The sequence below is a fragment of the Maylandia zebra genome, linkage group LG6 (assembly GCF_041146795.1).
Source record: "Maylandia zebra isolate NMK-2024a linkage group LG6, Mzebra_GT3a, whole genome shotgun sequence".
Lineage (NCBI taxonomy): Eukaryota > Metazoa > Chordata > Actinopteri > Cichliformes > Cichlidae > Maylandia > Maylandia zebra.
In genome coordinates, this window is record NC_135172.1 from 15,801,359 (window position 1) to 15,823,130 (window position 21,772).

At 42.4% G+C, this 21,772-nt stretch overlaps 3 protein-coding genes and 1 pseudogene across 5 annotated transcripts in view; all 4 read right to left on the reverse strand.

The window, feature by feature from the left end:
* Positions 1 to 740: 740 nt before the first annotated feature.
* On the reverse strand, positions 741 to 8,499 carry gpank1 (G patch domain and ankyrin repeats 1). The gene is made up of 4 exons (XM_004568328.4): positions 6,172 to 8,499; positions 5,949 to 6,090; positions 5,224 to 5,299; positions 741 to 1,841 (listed from the first exon to the last, which is right to left on the reverse strand). The coding sequence occupies exons 1-4, from the start codon at positions 6,550 to 6,552 to the stop codon at positions 1,400 to 1,402; spliced, it is 1,041 nt and encodes a 346-aa protein (XP_004568385.1). The 5' UTR covers positions 6,553 to 8,499; the 3' UTR covers positions 741 to 1,399.
* Positions 1,848 to 5,216, reverse strand: LOC143418976 (general transcription factor II-I repeat domain-containing protein 2-like; annotated as a pseudogene).
* A 206-nt stretch (positions 8,500 to 8,705) lies between the features above and the next one.
* Positions 8,706 to 17,313, reverse strand: LOC101471823 (uncharacterized). Its single transcript, XM_004568327.5, has 2 exons — positions 17,026 to 17,313; positions 8,706 to 13,375 (listed from the first exon to the last, which is right to left on the reverse strand). The coding sequence occupies exon 2, from the start codon at positions 13,252 to 13,254 to the stop codon at positions 10,204 to 10,206; it is 3,051 nt and encodes a 1,016-aa protein (XP_004568384.1). The 5' UTR covers positions 13,255 to 13,375; positions 17,026 to 17,313; the 3' UTR covers positions 8,706 to 10,203.
* Positions 17,314 to 19,306: 1,993 nt separating this feature from the next.
* The window catches only part of LOC101472399 (protein sidekick-1), a 298,277-nt gene continuing 295,811 nt past the window's right edge, over positions 19,307 to 21,772 (reverse strand). For 2 of the 3 annotated variants that reach the window (XM_004568331.6, XM_076884757.1), the window contains one exon: positions 19,307 to 21,279. In XM_004568331.6, the coding sequence (XP_004568388.2) occupies positions 20,974 to 21,279 (306 nt within the window). In that variant the 3' untranslated portion in view covers positions 19,307 to 20,973. The remainder of the gene's footprint in view (positions 21,280 to 21,772) is intronic. The other variant, XM_076884759.1, reaches the window with a different exon arrangement.

Consider the following 21,772-nt stretch of genomic DNA (forward strand, 5'->3'; position numbering starts at 1 on the left):
CAAACTGGTGCCATGTCAGGAGTAATGCAGACAGCATACTCAGCTGTTTTTAGGAAGACAGAGCAGAGCGTGAAAGCAAAGCTGTTGATTAGTGGTCAGTCTACATTCCTCACCTATAAACTGTGAATAACAACCAAAATAATTAAGTGCAAAGAGCTTAATACCAAGGGTGTATGGGCTGGTCTTCACAGACAGGGTGAGGAGCTTTGTCATTCAGAGGGACTCAAGAGTAAAGCCAACACTCCTTGAAATAAGCCTGTTAGGGTGGTTCAGGCATCAAACTAGGAAAGACGTCCAAAACTGGGTGTTTTGGACAGGTCTTACCAGAAGAGCCCTGAGGCAGATGTAAGGCATGCTGGACAGATTACATCTCTCTTCTTGAAGAGCTGCAGGTGGTGGATGGAAAGAGAGATTGCTGAGGTTGTACTGCAGTGCCTGTGTGTGGTATACTCTGTAGCTATAAGATGTGGCACACATATTACTCTACATTACAAAATAAAGCTTTTGCCTACATTATCTTCCAACAAATCTACAAGAACAAATCAATATTGCTACAGAATATTTTAAAAAGTGGATTACACCACTCTGAGTAGATTTTAAGGGTACATTAATTTTTAGCCCATTAATTTGAAACAGGACATCCCTGAGCCCACGTGTTGTGTAACAGGCAGTTTAAAGTGACTTAAAATGTCCTTTCTTGTCATTATAAAGCCCTGAAAACAAAAGAAAAGCGCCCAGACTGAAGCAGTAAAAACCAGTTTAACAGAACCTGACACAGGTAAGCACAAGTGTGTGACTCAACATTCACATGATTGCAGGTGTAAAGGTGAACCAGGTGAAAAGGCACCCGGAGCTCCAACAGAGGGAAAGGTTACTCTCGGTCTGTGTATTTGCTTAAAAGGATTTAACAGTGAAGAAAAAACTAGATGATTTTTCTTCGTAGAATCAACTTTAACATCTAAAAGAAACTCTTTTCTTCTTTAATCTTTAATATAAAAATGTCTGCACTGCTTTATGACACTAAAGAATTTGTCCATCCCTGGATCATGAGCAATAATCAGTGTTCTTCATGATAAGATCGGTCTTGCTGTTTTTTCTTTTTGCTGAATGCAAATAAAACATTATAATGTAAGCCTTTAACACCTTTGTGGCTCAGACGCATTCAGTTACAGTGTAATTGAAATCCTCGTGAACATGAATGAAAACCTTTTGCCACACATTCAATCACTGAGCAAACAGCAGCTGACGCCGTACACAGACAGCACGAGCTCTGATCCAGAGCGTTAAGCTTCATTTAAAGTCGCTTCACAGACAAACCCATCAAACTCTGTCAAAGCTTTAATAAAAAACTCAGCGTCATGTTTTATGTGTTTCAGATGCAGATGTGAATGAGCCAGTATCAAAGATAAAAAGAGGCACGGAAGTCTCTTTCCCAGTTCCTGTCTTTTTGCTCTTTTTTCCTACTTTCTTCCTTCCTCTGTCCTTTCATTCCAATCCTCACTTTGTCCTTAGATGGTGGTTTCACAGCTTCACAGTCTCTGGCTTGGAAGTGAGTCACTTTGGCTCTTTTCATCTGTCCGTATCCCAGACCCTTCTGGTCTCTCTTCAGCACAGTAGGCACTGGCTGTTTGGGCCCCTCTCCCTGTGGCCCCAGTCCTGTTCCTGGTTTCCAGCCACAACGAACCATCATCTTGAAGCTGTTGCTGGAGGGGGGGAGGCAGTAGTAAGGCGTCGGTGGAGGGCGTCGCAGATTGAACTGATGCAGGGTGGAGGAGAGATGTGACAGCAGGCTGCTGCTGTGCTCGCTACGACACACGTCGCACCACTGAGGCTGGAGGGAACTGAGGATAGATGAAAAAAAGACAACATGAGCCCGAAAAGAAACATGAAAGAGCCACAAACTGACTTCTTCTCCAAGTGTGTGTAAACAACAGCAGAGATTTTACCTGCTGTAATCTTATCTCACTCGCGTTTGTGCTCATTCGAAATCTGACCTCACAATGTGATCCTGATGTTGGTGAATGTTGGCAAATATCACTGCTATATTATTCAGCATTATTTGATTTTTTTTTATGGTAATTCACTGATTTGATTCCATGATCTCTGTGGTTAAAGTCCAGCCTTACCAGGAAGTTTGTTTAGCTCACTGCTGTGTATGCCCTCACATCTGTGAACACACCCACACAGTGAGGAGGGCAAAAGGACTGCTGTTATCATATATAGCGGCAGTGCTAAATGCACTAAGATAAACTCTTGTTGCACAATTTGACACCAATAAGCGCTAATCCTTCTCCTGACTGTAAAATGTCAAAAGTAGAAATTATGTAGTAATTTCTGCTTCACCATCACCAGAGCTCAAGCTTTTTAATACGAGATTTAAACCCAGACACGATCAACGATCCAAAAGGCACCAGGCAGCGTCTCTGTCGGATGGATTAAAACTCCTGCACCATTAAATGTTTCTCACCATAGATTTTGAATCAAGGATTTTTCATTGATCGCTTGGAAAAATTTGTGTCATTAGATTATCAATAAACAAACATCGTGTGTACCCTATTCCTCAGATATGAATGGTTTAGATCAGGGGTGGGCAAACTTTTTGATTAGTGGGCCACATTGAGTTCTAACATTTGACAAAGGGGCTGGAACAGGAGTAGATAGATGGCATGCTTTGAAAACATCACCTCATTGGGGGAAAAATACACATCTTGAGATATGGAGAAAACATGTGCTTTAATTTCCAATGAAAATGAAGAAAAGCATTACAATAAAATCTCTGACTTCGAAATGAGCCTTTAAACACTGAAAATCAAATAAATGAATATTTTATTTTAAAGCACTGAAAGTTCTGTTATCCTTCAGGATATCACATCACTCTCCTCCTAACTCTTTTTTTTTTTTTCCAAAAACGGTAGGAGATGCAGATGTACTTGTCCTGTTCCTTTTATTCAATTTGTTTCCCCGGTGCCAAAAGTCAACAACGACCAGTGCAAGGACGAAACAGTTGCAGCAAGTCAGTCTGTGAAGCGTTATAGTTGATCTGCGCGCACTGTTCATTTTAACAACGTGCGTATCACGGAGACACACATTTTAATGGGAGCAGTGTTGTTGGTCTCCTTTTTTAGCCAGCGCATCAAAGTCTGGAGTTAGTTTTGTTGTGGCGATTCTCAGGATTGATCTGAGGTGTAGGTCTGTTAACTTGGATCTGTGGCTGGCTTTGTTGATGTTCATGACGCTGAATGTCTGTTCACACACGAAGGTAGAGCCGAACAAAGCCAACATTATCTGCGCTCTTCGCCTTAGATTTGGAAACGCGGCATCATTGAGTGAAGCATAGAAGTCATTTAGTTTCAGAGAGCTGAACTTCTCTTTTAAGGCAGGGTCAGACTGAAGGTCGATGAGTTCGAGCTGAAGCTCCTCTGGAGCTGTTTCGGGGTCTTGCGACAGAGGAAAGGCCACCAATTGAAGTGACTTGTCAATTTTATCGAAATCCAAAAACCGACGGCAGAATTCTCCGTGCAGTGCATCCAGTGACTCACTGTATTTCTTTACTTTTGCTCCGGCCTCTTTCAGCGTGGCTAGTGTAGGAAAATGAGTGAATGACTTGTTCAAAATCTGCCTGGAGAATAAAGCCAGCTTGGATTTGAAGGCTTTCACGTTTGTGTGTCATGCACAAACTGCTCCTTCCCCTGCAGTTTCACATTGAGCTCATTCAAGTGTGAAAATACGTCCGTAGCAAACGCAAAGTCACACATCCAGCTCTTGTTGCTCAGCTCAGGAAATTCATCAGTCTTCCCCTGCCGCTCCAAAAACACGCCAATCTCCTCTTTGAGCTCCCACACTCGTTGAAACACTTTTCCCAAACTCAACCAGCGGACACGGGAGTGATAAAGCAGGTCCTGGTGATCCGCATCAGTTTCCTCCAGGAACGCAATGAACTGACGGTGCTGAAGTCCCCGTGCGCGTATGAAGTTGACAAGTTTCACCACAGGATTCACAACATGATTCAGCTGTAACACCGATTTACATAGAGATTCCTGGTGGATGATGCAGTGGAGGAAAATCACATCCTGGTCAGAGTTTTCATCTTTCACTTTATTCTGGATTCTCCTCAGCAGGCCAACGTTTTTTCCCGTTAAATTTGGAGATCCATCTGTGGTGACGTTAACAAGCTTACTCCAGGGAAGCTTCATGTTTTCGATGGCAGCAGACACTCGTTCAAACAAGTCCTCTCCCCGTGTTTGTCCTTTCAGAGACTCCATTGTCAAAAACTCCTCCGTTATTTCAAAGGTTTCGTTGATTCCTCGGATAAAAATGAGGAGCTGAGCAGTGTCTTTGACATCGTTGCTTTCATCCAGTGCTAAAGAATAAAAAGTGAATGACTTCGCCTTTTTGTTTAATATGCTGGTGATATCTTCATCTATTAGTTCTACACGGCGAGTCACTGTCCGCCGTGATAAACTGATTTTCTCAAATTTGTCTTTGGTCTCCGGGCACAAAATACCTGCTGTCTCTACCATACATTCTTTTAAAAACTCGCCCTCTGACAGTGGTTTGCTGGCCTTTGCTATTTTGAATGAAAGCATAAAACTGGCCTTGGTACTTGACTCTTGAATGGCAGTTTGACGGTGAAAAAAAACTTTGCTGAGCCTTCAAATTAGCTGCCAACTTCTCAGCAGCAGATTCCCGTTCTTTTGTTGAGAGCTTGCTAGCATAATTTGCGTGCTTTGTGGCAAAGTGACGGCTAATATTATACTCTTTAAAAACCGCCACAGTTTCTTGGCATATCAGGCAAACAGCAGATGATCGGTGTTCAGTGAAAAAATATTTAGTTGTCCACTCCTTTTTGAACACTCGACATTCTCTGTCCACTTTCCTTTTCTTGGGACCGCTCATCTTCATAGAGGGGCGGTAGGTCACAGGGTAAAGTGCAAACGTGGAGTAATAGGCCTACGCCGCTTCACCTCAACAAAGCCAATATATCTAGAGTGCGCCATCTAGTGAGGAAACATCAGAATTGCAGGGGAAATAAAACATTAACAAGGTTAATTTATTAATTTTTTCCAAGTTTGGCGGGCCGGATCAAAACGTTTAACGGGCCGCACGTGGCCCCCGGGCCGTAGTTCGCCCATGCCTGGTTTAGATAGATATTGTAAAGCCTGAATGATTTTACTGTGTGGTTATATTTAGATTAGAACTGTGTACCAATGAGAGTGTGCACACCTGCTATCAGACGGTGTGTCTCTATTTGGTCTTCTCCCGTAGCTCAACAGCTCCTCCAACACGTCATTGTGACCAGCTGTGAAAAGAAATGAATGAGTTCAGTTCAAGGTCTTTATAGTCATCTTAAAACTTGGAGCCATGAAACTGAAAAAGACATAAAAACTCACTAAACCAACATTATGTTATTGCAAAACTAACTATGTTTTAATCTTTGTTAGTATAGTCATGTTTGACTACACTACAAGCTTTTATGGTCATCTTTATTCAGACTACAGTGGTGCATTTATGTTGCAAAACTGTCCTGAATTTTTTTAATTTCCACATTATATTGCCTTATAATAACAATAATAATAACAATAATAATAATAATAATAAATAAAAAGATTAAAACAGTAAAAGTAATGAAAATTAAACAAACAATTTCAAACAATAAGAAGTAAAAGTGAAACAGCTGAACCCACTGTGAATGAAAACGGACCTGAATTCAAAGAAAAACATCAAAATGAAATAGGAACAAATACTGAATAGAAAATCCAAAACTACAACAACACTGGCTCAGCTTCACTGCACACACAAACAGATATCGACCACTAATGATCAGATCTGAGCAAACATCTCGGAGCTGAATAACCGTCAGCTGGCACGTCACTATTTTTCCTTTCCTTAGCAACCAGTTTTGACCTGGGAGATGACTTTAGGGTTTCAACCATGTTTGTTGGTTATACCTTCCAGTGCCAGGTCTTTGGCATCCCTCCCCTTTGTGTCAACCACTCCGACCCAGGCCGCTCCGTGCTGCAGCAGAAGTCTCACAGCAGATCTTTGCCCTGACCAGCTTGCACACATTACAGCTGTCCAGAAGAAAGTATCCTGCAAGGGTGGAAAAAACAATACACTCTTTAAGCAAAATGTATCATTTCCCCAAATGAAACAGAATCTTCATTATCATACCTGGTAGTTGATGTCGACCCCCTTTGAGAGGACCTCTTTGAGCCCAGGGATGTCTCCCTCATGGGCAAAGCGCAGTAGCCGCAGACCCAGCAGCTCCATGGTTCTTTCTGAGTGTCCAGTCTCTGATTGACTCCCTCCACTCTGGCCCCGCTGTGCTTCCACAGCTCTCACCCTCCTCATCGCTCTTCTCCTGGACTCTCTACTCTCCTGTCTAGTCTGACCTTTTGATCCATCTCCCCCTTTCTCATCTTTTGTTAAGCTTTCATAGAAACGCTTGGCCTCTTCCCCGCTGAGTCCGCTGCTTGTTTTTGAGCTGGACTGTTCCGCTTCAAAACTAAAAAGATCCTGCTCTCTGGCAGGAGTAAAGCCGAAAGCAGCCATAAGGAGTGACCGTAACTTCAGGTATCTCAGACAGGACGTTTTGTAGTTACGTGAAAGAAGCAGATCTTAAAGTCAGCGGTGTTTATATCTAACTGAGATATAAATGAGATGTTATCCAACATTGCAGTTTCCAAAAGACAGTTCACATGCTGGTACTGGATTTAGCCACATATTACATTTAACATTATACTTATAACAGGAAACTACCAGCCTCACAACGCTAGTTAGCATCAGTAGCTAAACATTAGACATACAATCGTTTCGGATTACCAACAAGATTCAGTCACCCCAAAGTCTCCTTAAAGCTCGTTTATGATGAAGATATAATATAACCTAGAGCCAAGTGTTAAACAGCCGATTACATTAAAACTTCTCGAGTCGATTCGATAACAGGAAGCAGCTTCAAAATAATGTCCTTATTTCCGTGGAAAAACAAGTGTGAATAACAGTGAGTGCTGCCACCTACCGTCTACTCCTTTACACTGCACCCTTTGATATCTCTCAATAACTAAATATATAATTCATAAACTCAGACGTCACTGCCACCTATTAAGCCTGATGCTGCTTTCGTTTTTACTTTTTTCAGTTTATATTTTTTTCATCCTGCCTTAAAAAATTAAAAAGAATTACTGGCCTTTTATTTCACTAAAATAGTTTAACATGCTTAATGCATTCAACATACAAGTACCACATTAATACGTGAAAGTCCTTTTTTAATCTACATCAATAAAATTCGATCTATGCAACTACTGTTCACACTGTGAGAATTGCATGGTGAAAAAGGTAACTAACACCTGTGCTTCCCCCACGTGTGATGTGTGGAAATCTTCAGACGTGTATCCCTTCTAGGAGCATATCTCGGCAACTGTAGTGTAACATGTTATTTCATGTCAGGTGATTTACACTTTGCATTCAGAGGTTGTTTTGCAAACACATATAGACAGAGGTCTGATTAAAATCAATATATCATATTTTAGTCTCAGTGACTGTGTTTTGTTTTTTCCTTATGTTAACCTGGCTGTTTCCTGACTACTTCTGACAATTTTATTAACTCATTTCCTTTATGTCATCATAAATCTTCATTTGGTCTCGTCTTTCTTCCTTGCTTTCGTTTTATGCCAACAAATGCAAGCTGTATGTACTTCTTTACCTTCCACAAAAGATCAGCCCTCCACAAGAAACAAGAAAAACTCCCCAAAACAAAAACTTCATCCTATTAAATTAATTAAATATGGAAGATTTACTGCAAGAAATTAACCAAGAATTGGTACATGGCACATGTAACACACAGTTTTATTTTTTACTCCACAGAAATATACTGCCACACAATAGTCTGTTTTCAAGCTGCCCGAAATGTGGGTGATTTTCAAAAGCTATCAGGGCAGTTGGGCCTGCAGAAGCTTTGATGAAGAGGAGTCCTTTTTTTTGTAAAATAGCAGACCGGGCTGGGTAGAAGACCCCCTCCTTTGTTCTGTTTTCTGCTCGCGTACACACCTGGAAACAATAATATGCCTGTTGCCATCACTGCTCTTTACAACACGACAGCAGCAAAGTCTGACACAGTGCTGCTGCTTCATTCTCGTGAGCAGCATCAAAAACGAAGAGCACTCAGAGAGCACAACGCCCACCTGAAAGGCAACGTCTTTACTAAAACTCTATTTTATTCCATTTTATTGGTACGGCGCCACTGTGTGGTCATACTGAAAAAGTAAAAAGCGTGTTGTATAGCTCTCGCCATGTCCTTTCATATCATAGATTACTCGATATAGTTTTGATATAGCAAACCTGGGTACTCATGTTCCCCAACGCCTAGTATATTGTTGTAAAGTTTAAAACTAATCCATTAAAGATTGTGGGTAACATTAAGTTTTTCACATTTGTTGTGACCTGACCCGAATTTCACCAAAACTAAATCAGCTGCAGCCTGTTATTGGCATTTACCATCAAAACAAATATCTTGAAAACTGTGAATTCTTAACTGCTAACAAAAAGAACCAGTCACATACTTCCTCCCCCTTGAGGGAGAACTATTTTGTGTCACAGGACTTGACATCTGAAGCGAGTTTGAGTAACTAACAGATGAAACATGGAACGATGTCCATTCCTTTGTTTCTTTGGACATATCTGATGTGGTTTCACGGTCTCACAACAGGTACTGGTGAAGTGAATACGTTTTATTCTTAGGACACTTTTCCAAACACAGTTACAAAATGCTCACTTTCAGAGAAGCAAAAAGAATCAGACGTGTAAGATATGCCCACACATACAGATAAAAATGCTGAATCGCGATCGCTGAAACATTTTGGTGTCTGAGCGTTCAGTGTGTGTCGGCAGATGTGTGTGTCGAAGGCCAAAGATTTACATGCTGGTCACGAGTGTGACAGTCTGTAAGACCAGGGCGCTTTACAAAAGTGCTTCACAAGGGGGATAAATCAGGCACACGAGGGAGAGCCGTGAGCCTCAAAGAACAAACTGTCATGCAGAGCTTTTGTATTTCAAGAGTAATGATACGACTTCTTCAGTCCAGCTGTGAAACTTGCAGAAAACAGCAGAGACAAACTGTCAGGCATCTTACTGTACACACAGAAACCATTTGTGACACCAGTACTGTGGTTCTGCATGCTTTTCCCCATTAAGCAAAGTTTGGAAGCAAAAAGCAGCACATTCATGAACTTTTCAGAACAATCTAACGAGAAAACACAAATCCTGATGCGAAATGGGCTCTCTGCGTTAATTTACAAAGTTTTTTCAGTAGTAAAGAAATGAGCATTTTTAGAAGTGGGAGTTTTCTTCTTTTTTGCTGCTTTTCTGTAATTTGTCTTTTGTCTCCAATAGGCGTCGCATTTTGGCTCAGTATATGTGCTATAAGAAAGTTATAAAGTGCTATGTTTTTAGGTTATGACAGTCATGTTTGAGTAGGTTTGCAAGACACAAGAAAAAACAAACAAACACATTAAACAGGTTATTCTCTCTCACAGCATTTAAGACAGATGAACAGCAGCTCTGTGACTGGCTTTTCATCTGTGACTCAACATCAGTTTTCACCCTCACTGTCTAATGTCAATGAACAGAATTAAATGATTTGTAAGCCACTTAGAAGTAAAGAAGTGAGGGGTTGAGTGGGCTAACTCAAGAAGATCATTAAAAGTAAGAGTCAGAATTCAGAGAAATCTCTGCATGCAATAGGCGGGGACAAAAATCATACTGGAAGGCTGTGTTTAAAGTGACATGTGAGTAGTGGAAATCCTGGCATGGGCTCATAAATCATTAATATGACCAAAAAGGCATTAATCTTGATTCTTCTGAAAAGCTCATAAAAAATGATGTCTTTCACAATATCTGCTGTATTTATACTTTGCCCATTTGTGAAGTTTGGCTTCACAAAAACCTCCAGTTAAGCACTAACAAGTCTTTACTGGGACTGCCAGAAACTGATCTGTTAGTGTTGTTCATAATCCAAACCAATTATGTTACCTCATTTTTTATGTTCATGTCAGCCTAAATTTGCCTTAGTTATGCTTGCAATACATTTTGGTTTTGTATTCTTCCTCAAATATTAGTAAGGCATCAAACTCCAACAAACATGCAAAACCACTGGTACGGTCATTTCAAAGTAACCACCAAGCCTTTGTTGTTTTCCTTTCACTGCACTTAGGGGTGGAATTTACTGATGTGTCTGTTTCTGTCCCCGGTCTGTGTAAAAGTCTGTGCACAGTGGGGGCAGGAGTACGGTCTCTCCCCTGTGTGTATCCTCATGTGAACATTTAGTTTGTCTTTGCTAATAAAGCGTTTGCTGCAGCAGGTGCACGCATACGGTTTATCTCCCGTGTGGTAGCGCTGGTGCATCTTCAGCTCTGTCATGCGGCCATAAGTTCTACCGCACTGGGGACACTCGTAACTGGGCCGAACCTCCATGTGCTGTCTGCTGTGTAGGCGCAACCCGCTGGACGACCTGAAACTCTTACTGCACTGGGAACACTGGTAAGGTTTTTCTCCTGTGTGGATGTGCACATGTAGCTTGAGGCTCGCTGCGGATGGGAAGCCGTTCCCACAGATGGAGCAGAGATGAGGTCTCTCCCCCGTGTGGATCGTCAGGTGTTTCTCCAGCTTATTCTTGTTCAGGAACGTCCTCCCGCAGACGGAGCAGGTCTGCGGCTGCTCTCCCTCGTGTGAACTCATGTGTTCCGTCAGCTCCATCAGGGTGGAGAAAGCAAAATCGCACCGAGTGCAGGAGTAGGGCCTCTCCTTCTTGAATTTCCTGTGTTTGAGGCAGTGCTGCTCTAGATCTTCCCTCTCCTCAAAGGTTTCAATACAACAGGTGCACTGGTACGGTCTTTCTTCAGTATGAGTCCGCAGGTGATACTTCAAAGCGGTTAACTGCAGAAAGACGGTGTCGCAGTGTGGACATTTAGATTCGCGCCTGTTATGGACCATTAAGTGCCTCTTATAGTGGGAAAGCTTGAGGAAGTGTTTGCGGCACAGTGCACAGTAATACTGTTCGCTTTCATGACTTTGCTCGTGCTTCTTCAGAGCATACTCAACTTTAAACTTCTTTCCACACGTGCTGCAGGAATAAGACTTCTGATGCACCGCCATGTGTACCTCCAGTTCTTCAAGACTACCAAAGGTTTCATCACACTTTGGGCAGGTCCCCTTGTTTTCTTTCACATGTACCTCCAGGTGTTTGTTGAGGTCTTCCACAAAGGCAAAGTCTGTCTGACAATCAGGGCACGTGAAACACTCCCCATTCGATGCTTTCCTATGAGTCACTATGTGCCGTTTCAAGTGATACATTCGGCGGAATTCTTTGCCGCAGTCGCCACAGACAAGGCTTCGAGGACCCGACGCGACCTTCTTGTGTAATTTAAGGTGACTCGCAAGCGCAGCCTTCTCCTTGAACTGTTTATCGCATGCGAGACATGTCAGGCCTTCGACTGCGTGGGTTTTCTTGTGCGCTCTCATATCGAGCCAGCTACTGAAACTTTTGCCACATTTAGAGCAGATGTATTTGCCCAGATTGTGCTGGTTCCTTACATGTCGGGTCATGTGGTAGGACTGGCTAAAAGTCATGGCGCAGACAGGACAGCTGAAGGGTTTCTCCTTTGTGTGTGTCCTCATGTGTCTCATGAGTTTGTTTGGCCCTCTAAAGCGTCTGTTTATGCAGATGGGACAGAAATGGCCTTTTGTTTTCGCAGTGGCGGTGGGGTTTTCTTTCGGTCTCCCTTCATCTTGAGATGGTGCTTCATCGGAATTTCCTTCTTCCATCAAAACATTCGCTTTGGATCCCGTATCCTGAAAATCCCTGTTACCGAAAGCTGGATCGTCACTTGTTATTTCTTCAATCTTCACTTCGACTCTCTCGATTTGCTGAGAACTTTGTCCCTCTGTGTGGGTAGAGAAACTTTTGCTGTCTGACTCGACATGACTAGAAAACACGTCGCTGTTGGATAATTTTTCACGACATTCTGGATATGACAGAACATCTGACTTGTGCTTCCTCTTGTGACTTTTCAACTCTGCAAAGCTCTCTAAAGTTATCCCACAGGCAGTGCAGACATGCTGTCCTGCACCGTGCTGGTTCCTCAGGTGTCGGGTCATGTGGTACGACTGGCTGAAGCTCATAGAGCAGACAGGGCAGTTGAACGGTTTCTCCTTTGTGTGAGTCCTCATGTGTCTGGCAAGCTTGTGAGCGTCTCTGAAGCGGCGATCGGGGCAGATGGGACAGTAGGGACCTTTTGGTTTAGTTGAAAATGGATCAAAGTCCTCATCATTGGTGTTGTCGTCATCCTCAAAACCATCACTAGTTTTGTTGTACCTGTGCTTGTTCAGCTTGTGTAAAGATGAAGATGAGGCTCCATTTTCATTATCGCAAGTCAGATTGGTCTCACTAGTAGTCTGAGACTCTGCATCGTTGTCATTATTACAGAGCTTATCATTGCTGTAGCAGTTACCTTTGGGTTTGAGTGACTGAGTTTTAGTCAAGCGCGTGTTTGTTTTTGACCTTTTTTCCCCACGGCGAGGCCTTCCTCTTTTAGCTTTTCTTTGAACCGGTGGTTCTAAGTCATCTCCAATGTCCACGCTGACTTCATGAATATCAAACAGCTGAGATCCATTTAGCAAGGTTTCCACTTCTTTACCAATAACTAACGCTGTGGTCAAAGTCAGACTTTCTCTCCCATTCAGAAGCCTCTCTCTGAGCTGTGGGTAGCTTGTTTTCTCAATCAGCTGATTCAAGAGGAGTTCATCCTTCAAGTGTCCATAACTGCAAGGCCTGAGCAGCTCTTCTAAAGCAGACACAAACTGATCTACAGTCTCTCCAGGCATCTGAGCCCTTTGGTGGAATTTAAGGCGGTGCATCTGAGTGGTGTGATCAGAGCTGAAGTAAGCTGTCAGTGTTGATATGGCTGCTGCGTAGGTGGTGTCATTTTGGATCAGTGTTGTGAAGATACGCTGCCCCTCCGGGCCAAGGCAGTTCTGTAAGAGCAGACACTTACTGGAGTCGACCAGCTCTTTTTCACTGAGTGCTTCGACATAGTGTTCGAACGCTTTGAGCCATTTAGACCAAAGCAAGGCTGGCTCACCGTGGACAGGCAAGAAAGGTGGAGGCGGGGACAGGATTATCAGCAGTGGCTCTGCAAGGGGCTCCAAAGCAGGGTCCTGTTTTATCACATCCTCATCTACCTTCACAGATACTTCACTCATTGTTAGGTTTTATGAAGTTTGCTCACAGGGGCTAATTTTTTTCCTTCTCCCAGTCCAGTAAGACTTCACTCACTCTAAGACGTCACTCTGTGAACTCTGTGTTCCTGCCATCCGAGCTCATCTAGGAAAACAGTAAAATATACAAACACAAATTAGCTTCAGGCGTAGTTTCTCCACATGCAGATTATTTCACTAAAATACACGCCTCACTATAATTACAGCAGCTTAATACCACAGTCTAATAATAACTCACACATTCATTGAGGTTATTATTCATTTTGAGTTCATTTATGTTAATAAAGGAAAATAGCTTTACTTGTTGTAACTCTGACCTTAACCTTAAGCATGATTTGGGCGAAGACTAATTAGATCATCACTGTGTGCAAGTTTCACTACACTCTGACCAATAACGTAGGAGTGGCAGCGATTCTTGAGAATAATAGTTGGATGGTTCTCTGTGACTGAATTAAGTTGCATTATTGGTCGGTGGGATGAATGTGTTAGCAAGGTATGTTGAGCCTGTAGTCAGAGTTTTCTGTGTTATGCAGACGGCTCTCATTTTACTTGGCTAGATCACCATGCTGAATTTTGCATTTCTCAAACTGGTTGAACTGGCTGTTCAGAATTTCAGTTTCAAATCAGCTGAAAATGCCACATTTTCATTGATCTTATTTGTATTTGCTTTACATGTTTTATATGTGCAGTAGAGCAGGGCGATATGGCCAAAAATATTTATCACGATATATATTTGAAAATTTGCGATAACGATATAACCGACGATATAATTGATGCGAGACAAAATACAACTCCACAACATTACTAGCGCAAAAAGACAACCTTCCATTTATTTTCACTTAAACAAGAAGCTGGTTTTTATGTACATTAAAGCTTTATAAAAATGTAACAGTGCAAATGCAAATTCCTTGCTGAAAGTTTAACCAAAAGGCATTTCCAGTAGAAATGGGCTGACATATCCTGAGCATAACCATGTATAATATCCACTGAAGTTAAAAAGAGGTGCTTTGCAACATTAAACTGCAGTGTGCAGTACGTATTTTTCGGACCATAAGGTGCAACCTTGTATTGTGGATGGATTATCTCAGTTGTTCTCCTGACTGAAGTTTGGTCCGTTTACAGCATCCTGCCATGCGATTGCATTTGTCTCTAACTATCAGGAACTTTAACGTTAACTTTTATAAGTGGAAAAGTGTTAGAGTTCATCCTCCAGCTTCACTGTTTATGTTATGCTAACATAGCTGTGTCGCTAGCGATCAGGTAGCACATCATTATATACCAGCTAGCCCAACTTCAGTAACCCTACAAACGTCCCTGCTGTTTAGTTTCCTGTCTTCATTTATGTTGGACGTGATAGCAGAGCTGTTCGTTTGAATTTTTCCAGAAATCTCTCAGTCAGAACGTGCTATATCATGCTTAGGTAACTAGCGAAACTAGCGAGCTAACTTCCGCTAGCTTCCTGCTAACTTCTAACTCCGTTAAATGTAATACATTTTGTTTTCATGGATGCCTGGAAGTTAAACTTCATAGTTACACCTGGTAAAGCAGCAATGCTGATCGTTTTATTAAAGATGAAAGAATTTAGACAGTTTTTAACGCTCAGTGATGCTGCAGTGTTCGTTTGACCTGAAGCATACGGAGTTTAGGACCCAGATTACTCCCAGATTTAAGAGCATCTTAGTCCGACAAATACGACAATAACGACGGCCGCTTGCATGTTCTGCAAAAAAATGTGCTTTGTGGTGTATCTGACGGACAAACACCAAACCAGTTCCACATCACTGAAGTTGCACCATTTTTACAAACCAATTCTGGTTCATCTGTTTCACTCAACAATCGGCCATGTGCGTATGAAAACAAAGGCACTGCGCATGCGCGTTTTACTCATATTCTATCGCGATAATTCATTTTCCTATTGTTGCCTAACATTATACCGGTATTACTGTGAACGGTATAATATGGCCCAGCACTAATGTGCAGCTTGTTAAGCTTCACCTTACTAACACCACAGGATGAAGCCCAGCTGTAATGCAAACTTCACATTGCATTGTCTGGCAAATTTACAAAAAAATCAATGTTTTTATGTTTGCTTCTACTATTTTTTTTAACACTGCTGGAACACTTCCTCAAATAGTGTAACTACCTTTAAACTAGGTTATATTACTCTCACTTCCACCTTGCAAAAAGTAAAAGTGGCTTCTATGTTTTCTGAGTGGACTAGGCAGTGCTTAGCTGATTGAGTTTCTGTGAAACTCCCCTTTTTATTTGAGCACATGCAGATCCTAAAGTAGAAAGGCTGTGTTAACACAGAGAGATTATAACCAGCGCTGCGATACCTGCCACTGTCCAATTTGCACAAAACAGCTTCATCAGGGATTCAAACGGGCCATATTTTTATGGTAAGCCGTGGTGAGAGGCTGCTAGATGTCGATTGCAGTTGCAGTGAAGTTGCCTGTTTACCTGAATTGCACAGACCTGGAGAATGGTCAGCTGGCAAATGAATAGTGGACATGTGAAATTGGTCAAAAATAGAAATATGGTGCTGCACTAAAAACTGCCTTGTGATTGATTTGGTTGCCTGTACTTTGGAACACGTCAACCTGTCTGTAAACAATTACCAGCTGCTGACGAGCAAATGACTTCTTGTTCCAAAGTGACATCTTTTGAAACATGTTAGTTTTAGTAGTAGGGCACAAGGTGTCCTCTGCAGACAATCACTCCTCATACAGTCTGACAAACCCTGTATCGTTTAATTACTGCTTGGTACCATCGTTAATTGTGACAGCCAATTTTGATTTAGTTTTAGTCATAATCTTTTGACTAAAATCTTCTTTGAGTCTTATTCATAATTTAGGGATCTGAATTCTTTCAGCTTTAGTAGAATAAATCTAAAGTTTATTGTTTATTGTAAAAGTCTGTGGTGAGAGTTGCTCCACATGGTTTACAAAATGTCTTATTTTCCCTGATATCAAATGTGAAATGTTTCATTCTGGTCTCCTGGTCCTCTCAAGTGCTGACGTTTTGTCATGTGTTCATGAGAAACCGGGCAGCGAGGTTAAACGTGTACGTCTAACCTTGCTGCACAAGGACACTACTTCTGACTGGATGCCTTCCAAACTCCTCCCGCCTTTCTACAAAACTTAATTGGTTCTGATTGGATCTCTGGAATATTTTTATCTTGGTGTATTAGTTGATGAAAGCCCATCTATGAATCCTCACAGTGGTTAGGGTCGTGGGGGACTGGAGGTATCCCGGCTACCATACCGTGAGAGGCACTGTACATGCTGGACCGATCGAACAGCCAGAATTACTGGTCAAAGAAATTAATGCTGCTTGGTGGTTAGTGAGTGGTTAAAGACAAGTTGCCGTCTTTCAAAAAATTACTGTTTCAGCTCCTTGTCCATTATGGCCACCCTCTCTTTAAGCCAACTTTTCTGCCTCCTTCAGTGGAAAAACTTCAAGTGCTTAATTATAAAAATAAGCTGGACATTTTGTCTTTTCCACGCACATCAGAATCAAACTGATCACCTCCCTCAAAGAAATAATCGCAGTAGGTTATACCAGTATGATGGTGACTCTGGCCCCCTCAAAGTGAGTGACTGCGGCGCGGCCCTGCGACCAGCAACACGGTGCACGCGCTAACGGTTTTTAACGTCCCTCTTCCACAGCGTCAAAGGGAAGAGAAGATTTTATAGCCACAGAGAAAAGAGGAAGCACTGAAGGAAGCATGAAGGAATGGAGGACGCGAAAACTCACCAAACCAAACTGGGTCACAAGTCACGGCACGGACAGACGGACGGACGCAGAGACGGTGAGGGGAGGGACCGCAGACTCAGCTCCGAGCCGCAGCCGTCAGCATCCCGGCAGCATGCTCCTCTCTGCAGCCGCGCACTTTAAAACACTCATTACATCTAAACGCTATGCTCACAACCAAAGCATGGAGTGAAAAACATAACCGCCATGTTAGCAGAGCTTCTTCCGGACACTGCCTCCCCTCTCACGGGGGTCTGTGTCAGCGCCCCACAGCGCCCTCAGCTGGCTGGAGGGGCGTATAATCCGCGACCCTTAGCCTTAATTTTAGCGGAAACAGCTGCTTTCTTCTACTAAGACCAAAGAGGTATTTTTATATTCAATACTTCATTAACGATTAACAATTTGTTGACCACTTAAAGTGTATCCCATTAAAACAATAACGTGTCTCAGTGTCTCTGTAAGGTGTTGCACATTTTCCGGATGCATCAATGGATTTGAATAAGGCAGAAGGTAAACAGGGAAGCAAGTTTAATGAAATCTCGTTTCACCTCATTTCTTCTGATTCTTTACGGTCTGAAGATTTCCATCAGTGTTAACGAATGCTTTAACTAATTAACGTTATTTATTAAAGTATTCACCTGCTGTCTGGGATTGAAACAAAAACATGGCAGCACAATCGGTGGTGGTGTGTTGTGAAGTACCTGTGGGGAATAAATGCACCGTGAGCTGCTCAAACCAGTGTTACAGACTTTTAATGAGACTTTAAAAAAAGTTTACAGTGTGCCGCACTCTTACTCAAACTGTTTCTCTCCTGTTTGAGGGATTTCTGTGCTTTGTGTGTGTTTTTCTTCGTCTCATTATTGCTGCACGCACACTTTGGGGACACAGGATCCAAACAGTGTTACTGCTGAAGGTTGAACAATATTTTAAGTATACTTCTGCATTTGGGAAGAGACAGAGGCATCAGAAACAAATGCATGCCAAAGCCTTTTATTGGTTGAACCGACTTTTAATTTGCAAATAAACCAAAAATTGCAGATTCACTGTGTTGCAGCTGTTATTAAATTAAATTAAACTTAATTTATATATTATGTGTATAATCACAACAGCAGTTCTTCAAGGCGCTTTATAATGTAAGATAGAGATCCTATGATAATATAGAGAAAACTAACAATCAGATGACCGCCTTTGAGCAAGCACTTGGCAACTGTGGGAAGGAAAAACTCCCTGCTTTACCCTATCCGATTGGGGATGATGAGAAACAGGACAAAAAAAAAAAAACACCAGGTATGTGAGGATTTCCATTTTATACTTATGTTTCACCCACTCCGATTGCATTTGACCACATAACTTTTCCTTGTAGATGAAGAGTTTTCAGGATTTCTCATAAAAGCATACTAAACTTGTCAGTGTCTTGGTAATGATCAAACAACTTTTAAAGCTGCTGTACTTTTAAGATCGTTATCCCGTTGAAAGGTCCATGTGCAGTACATTTTCAGCTTTCAGAGAAGACTAACATATCTTCAAACACTCAGCGTGTTGCAGAATTTAAGGTTAGATCAGTTACTGCAAGCTGCACAGTCCCCGAGGGAGTGAAGTAACCGGAGCATTTCCACCACCCTTACTCACAGTGGATATGACTTTCTGCTGCTTTGGCTTGCCCTAAATGTCTTCTTACTGCTGTGGTCCCCCCAAAACCAGACTGTTTTTTGTTTTTTAGTTTAAATATATGATATGTTTGCTAAGTGCGGTTGGGAATAAAATTAAAGTTTCTGACATGCACAAATCGTTAAGGTTTTATTTACATTGTAAAGTGTAAATAAATTACATTTATTTACACTACATTCACACAATTCTTTCTCTGCAGCAAAGGCTTTTCCTGACGTCCAGGTTTACACAGCAGATCCTGAAAGCAGCGTCTCAGCGCTGACATCTACGGTAATCTGAGCCTCCGACTGTAATTTCAAGGCTTTAATGGTGTGATAAATGCGGGGAACTGACTACTTTTTCTACCACTGATTGTTGGCTTTTTCAATGTAACTGAACAATTTCCAAGGGTTGTACTTGTTTTTTTTCAAAAACAAGACAATTTTCTGAAGAACATGTATTTTGATATATTAAAATTACCTTTTTGGACTTCTACCTTAAGGTTTTTAATGCGTGGCTTTAACCACCTTATACTGCAGATTTGAAAAGAGCGCAGCACGACTATAATGAATGCACTTTGCAAAAAGGCACTTCACAACACTGAATAAATCTTTAAATAAAAAAGAAAGAAAGAAAAAAAGCTTTGGCACCCCCCTTTCCTTCTTTTTAATAAAATCCCCACAAGCAAAGCATTATTCATTCCTCTGAACATGCTACATGTGAAAGCACCGCCTTAAATCGGTTTACGCAATGAAGACAATGATGCAAGGAGACACTGTTGCAACACAACGGACCACACAGACACACGGGTAAACAATGACCATTTATTCACACACTGTATGGGGCTCAGGCGTGACAGGGTGAGGCGAGGCTGTTGGCCGGCGGGGCGGGTGAGGAACCTTTAAAGTATACATGATGAGCAAAAACCTTACAGAGAAATTTTATTTGCACTTGAAGAAAAGTACAAAGTACATGTGTGGTCTGGATTGCTGCTCCTTGAGGTGATGGTGGGGCTTCATGAAGTTCAACCATACTCAGTCTGAAGGAGGAGAAACCTCTTAAACATCCCGGGCACTTGTTCCACTCTGTCAGTCACTGTGTCTTACACTAGTAAACGTCTTCTCCTCTCTCTTGTCAGTAAGTGTACGTGAATGTTCTCCAGTGCCGTTTACTTTGACTCGCACAAACATGGCCAGACTACATACAAGAGCACACGCAGTAGAAAGTAGAGTCTCCCTGTACAAAATCCATCTCACAAAATATACAAACATACGCACAGTGGCACACTTTGCTCAGCAGTGAACTACACGGACGGATGAACAAGCTTCTGAAATTAGCAACTCACACGCATGCTCGTACGCACACGTCTCACAGTGAAATTCATTTTATTTAAAAATGTAACCTCGAACAGAACAGATATGAAGTGTGTGTGTGGAGGGTGGAGAAAGCAGGGAAGGGGTCAACTCAGTGCAAGTATTATGGCTTGGGAGCACTGATAACAGGCAGTAGACGGTAAAAAAAAACATGGTTTCCATTTAGTCCACACTGTTCTCAGAAAGCACTCAGCACCCTTATTATGGATGCTGAATGCCAAAGAAGCCCTGCCACGCTCACTCTCCATCCTTTTCAAGTTAAAAAACAAAAAAACAACTGTGATTATCGATTGTTTTCTTCTTCTGTGGTGTTCTTTTAAAGCTGACAGCTCCGAGTTTGTGTACGTGAACCAGCCTGTGAACAAAAGCTGCTCCGTTCTGTGCCGTCTCTTAACAACTCTCCTCAACCTTGAAGCTTCTCTCTCCCAGTGGGAGATACTGAAATGGTGCATCAGAGAGAGAGTGTGAGTGTGTGTGTTCTTGTGCACTTATGTGTAAAATACAGAAAACAGAGGATAATCTTTGTGCTGAAATCCCAGGATCCATCAGCTTGAGGTTGAATTCTCTCTTTGACAATAACACATAGTGACTAATCTAGTCATCACTCTCGGCGGAGCGTCTCTGGAATAGGCAGGAATATCAGGTGGTGAATGTGTGTTTGTGAGCACAGTGACACAGAGGCATAAAAGAGCTGCACACACACACACACACACCCGTCAACTTGGGGCCTGCGTGAACGGGGGGAGAAGGCGAGTGAGAAGTTTAAGTTTAGTCCTTCGGGGCATGAAGGGGTGATTCAACACCAGTCCGTCCCACGTCTCCTCACCTCGTCTTCTGTCTCCTTTAGTCCAAACGCACGCCAGCGCTCTCCTTTCCTTCAATACATGTGTACATGTGTGAATAGTATCTTGTGCGGATTTTGTCTCTAGAGTCAAACGAATGAGGAGAATCCCGTCACAGGCGTGCGTGACCCCGGCGGGTTGGTGTTGGGATTAACGTGCGTGTGCGCCGGCTGCCCCGTGGGTGTGTACGCGCCCCCTGTGCTGTGCTGGGTGACCACGGTCTGGTAGTAGGGTTCTGTATCTGCGGTAGCGCACTCCTCATAGCCAAAAGACGTGCCGATGCCTTTAAGCCCCTTGGGCTGCCGCTTCCAGGAGTTGTAGTAGGTGGGGTCGCTCATGTAGTGGTTAACGAAGGAGTGCTTCGGCTGCTCGTCCTCGTAGTCGCTGTCTGTTAGCTGGATACAAACCCAAACAAAGTTAGAGGTGGAAGTTTTTTAGGGAGACACAGACAGACACACAGCCTTTCAGTTAAATGATGCAGAACCAGAGGAATACTGTTTTTTTCTCTTGTCATAACCTGTCATTGGAATTACCCACAATGCAACTCCGAGATTCTGGAGTGGTACGCTAGTAGCATTTCATTTCCCTTTCAAGCCCTGGCCTCAAGCAGACGTGACGAGCAGCAGGTTGTTTTCCCCCTAAAGTTTTTTTTTGTACCTCTAAAGACCTATTAATGTTTTGATGTGTAAAATTGCTGCACTTCCTTGTTGAGATGGGCTCTAATAGATGCCAGTGTTTTGTAATTTGATAGCCGACACTTAGGACTCAACAGAAAAGGCTGGACTTGAACCGAGGACGCTGAGAGCACAGGCTCTTCTTCTTGGATGGCACGTTACCGAGCCCTTTGGCTAATTCAGCCTGATCAATCTGCTTTGGAGGCAGAAGTCT

What these genes read in the sequence shown, in the direction of transcription:
- gpank1 (XM_004568328.4), bottom strand. Translation starts at nt 6,552, where the DNA reads ATGGCTGCTTTCGGCTTTACTCCTGCCAGAGAGCAGGATCTTTTTAGT. An exon ending in CAAAGACCTGGCACTGGAAG is followed by an intron (nt 5,300 to 5,948) that starts GTATAACCAACA and finishes TTCTTTTCACAG; the next exon opens with CTGGTCACAATGACGTGTTG. An exon ending in GACACACCGTCTGATAGCAG is followed by an intron (nt 1,842 to 5,223) that starts GTGTGCACACTC and finishes ATCTATCCTCAG; the next exon opens with TTCCCTCCAGCCTCAGTGGT.
- LOC101471823 (XM_004568327.5), bottom strand. Translation starts at nt 13,254, where the DNA reads ATGAGTGAAGTATCTGTGAAGGTAGATGAGGATGTGATAAAACAGGAC.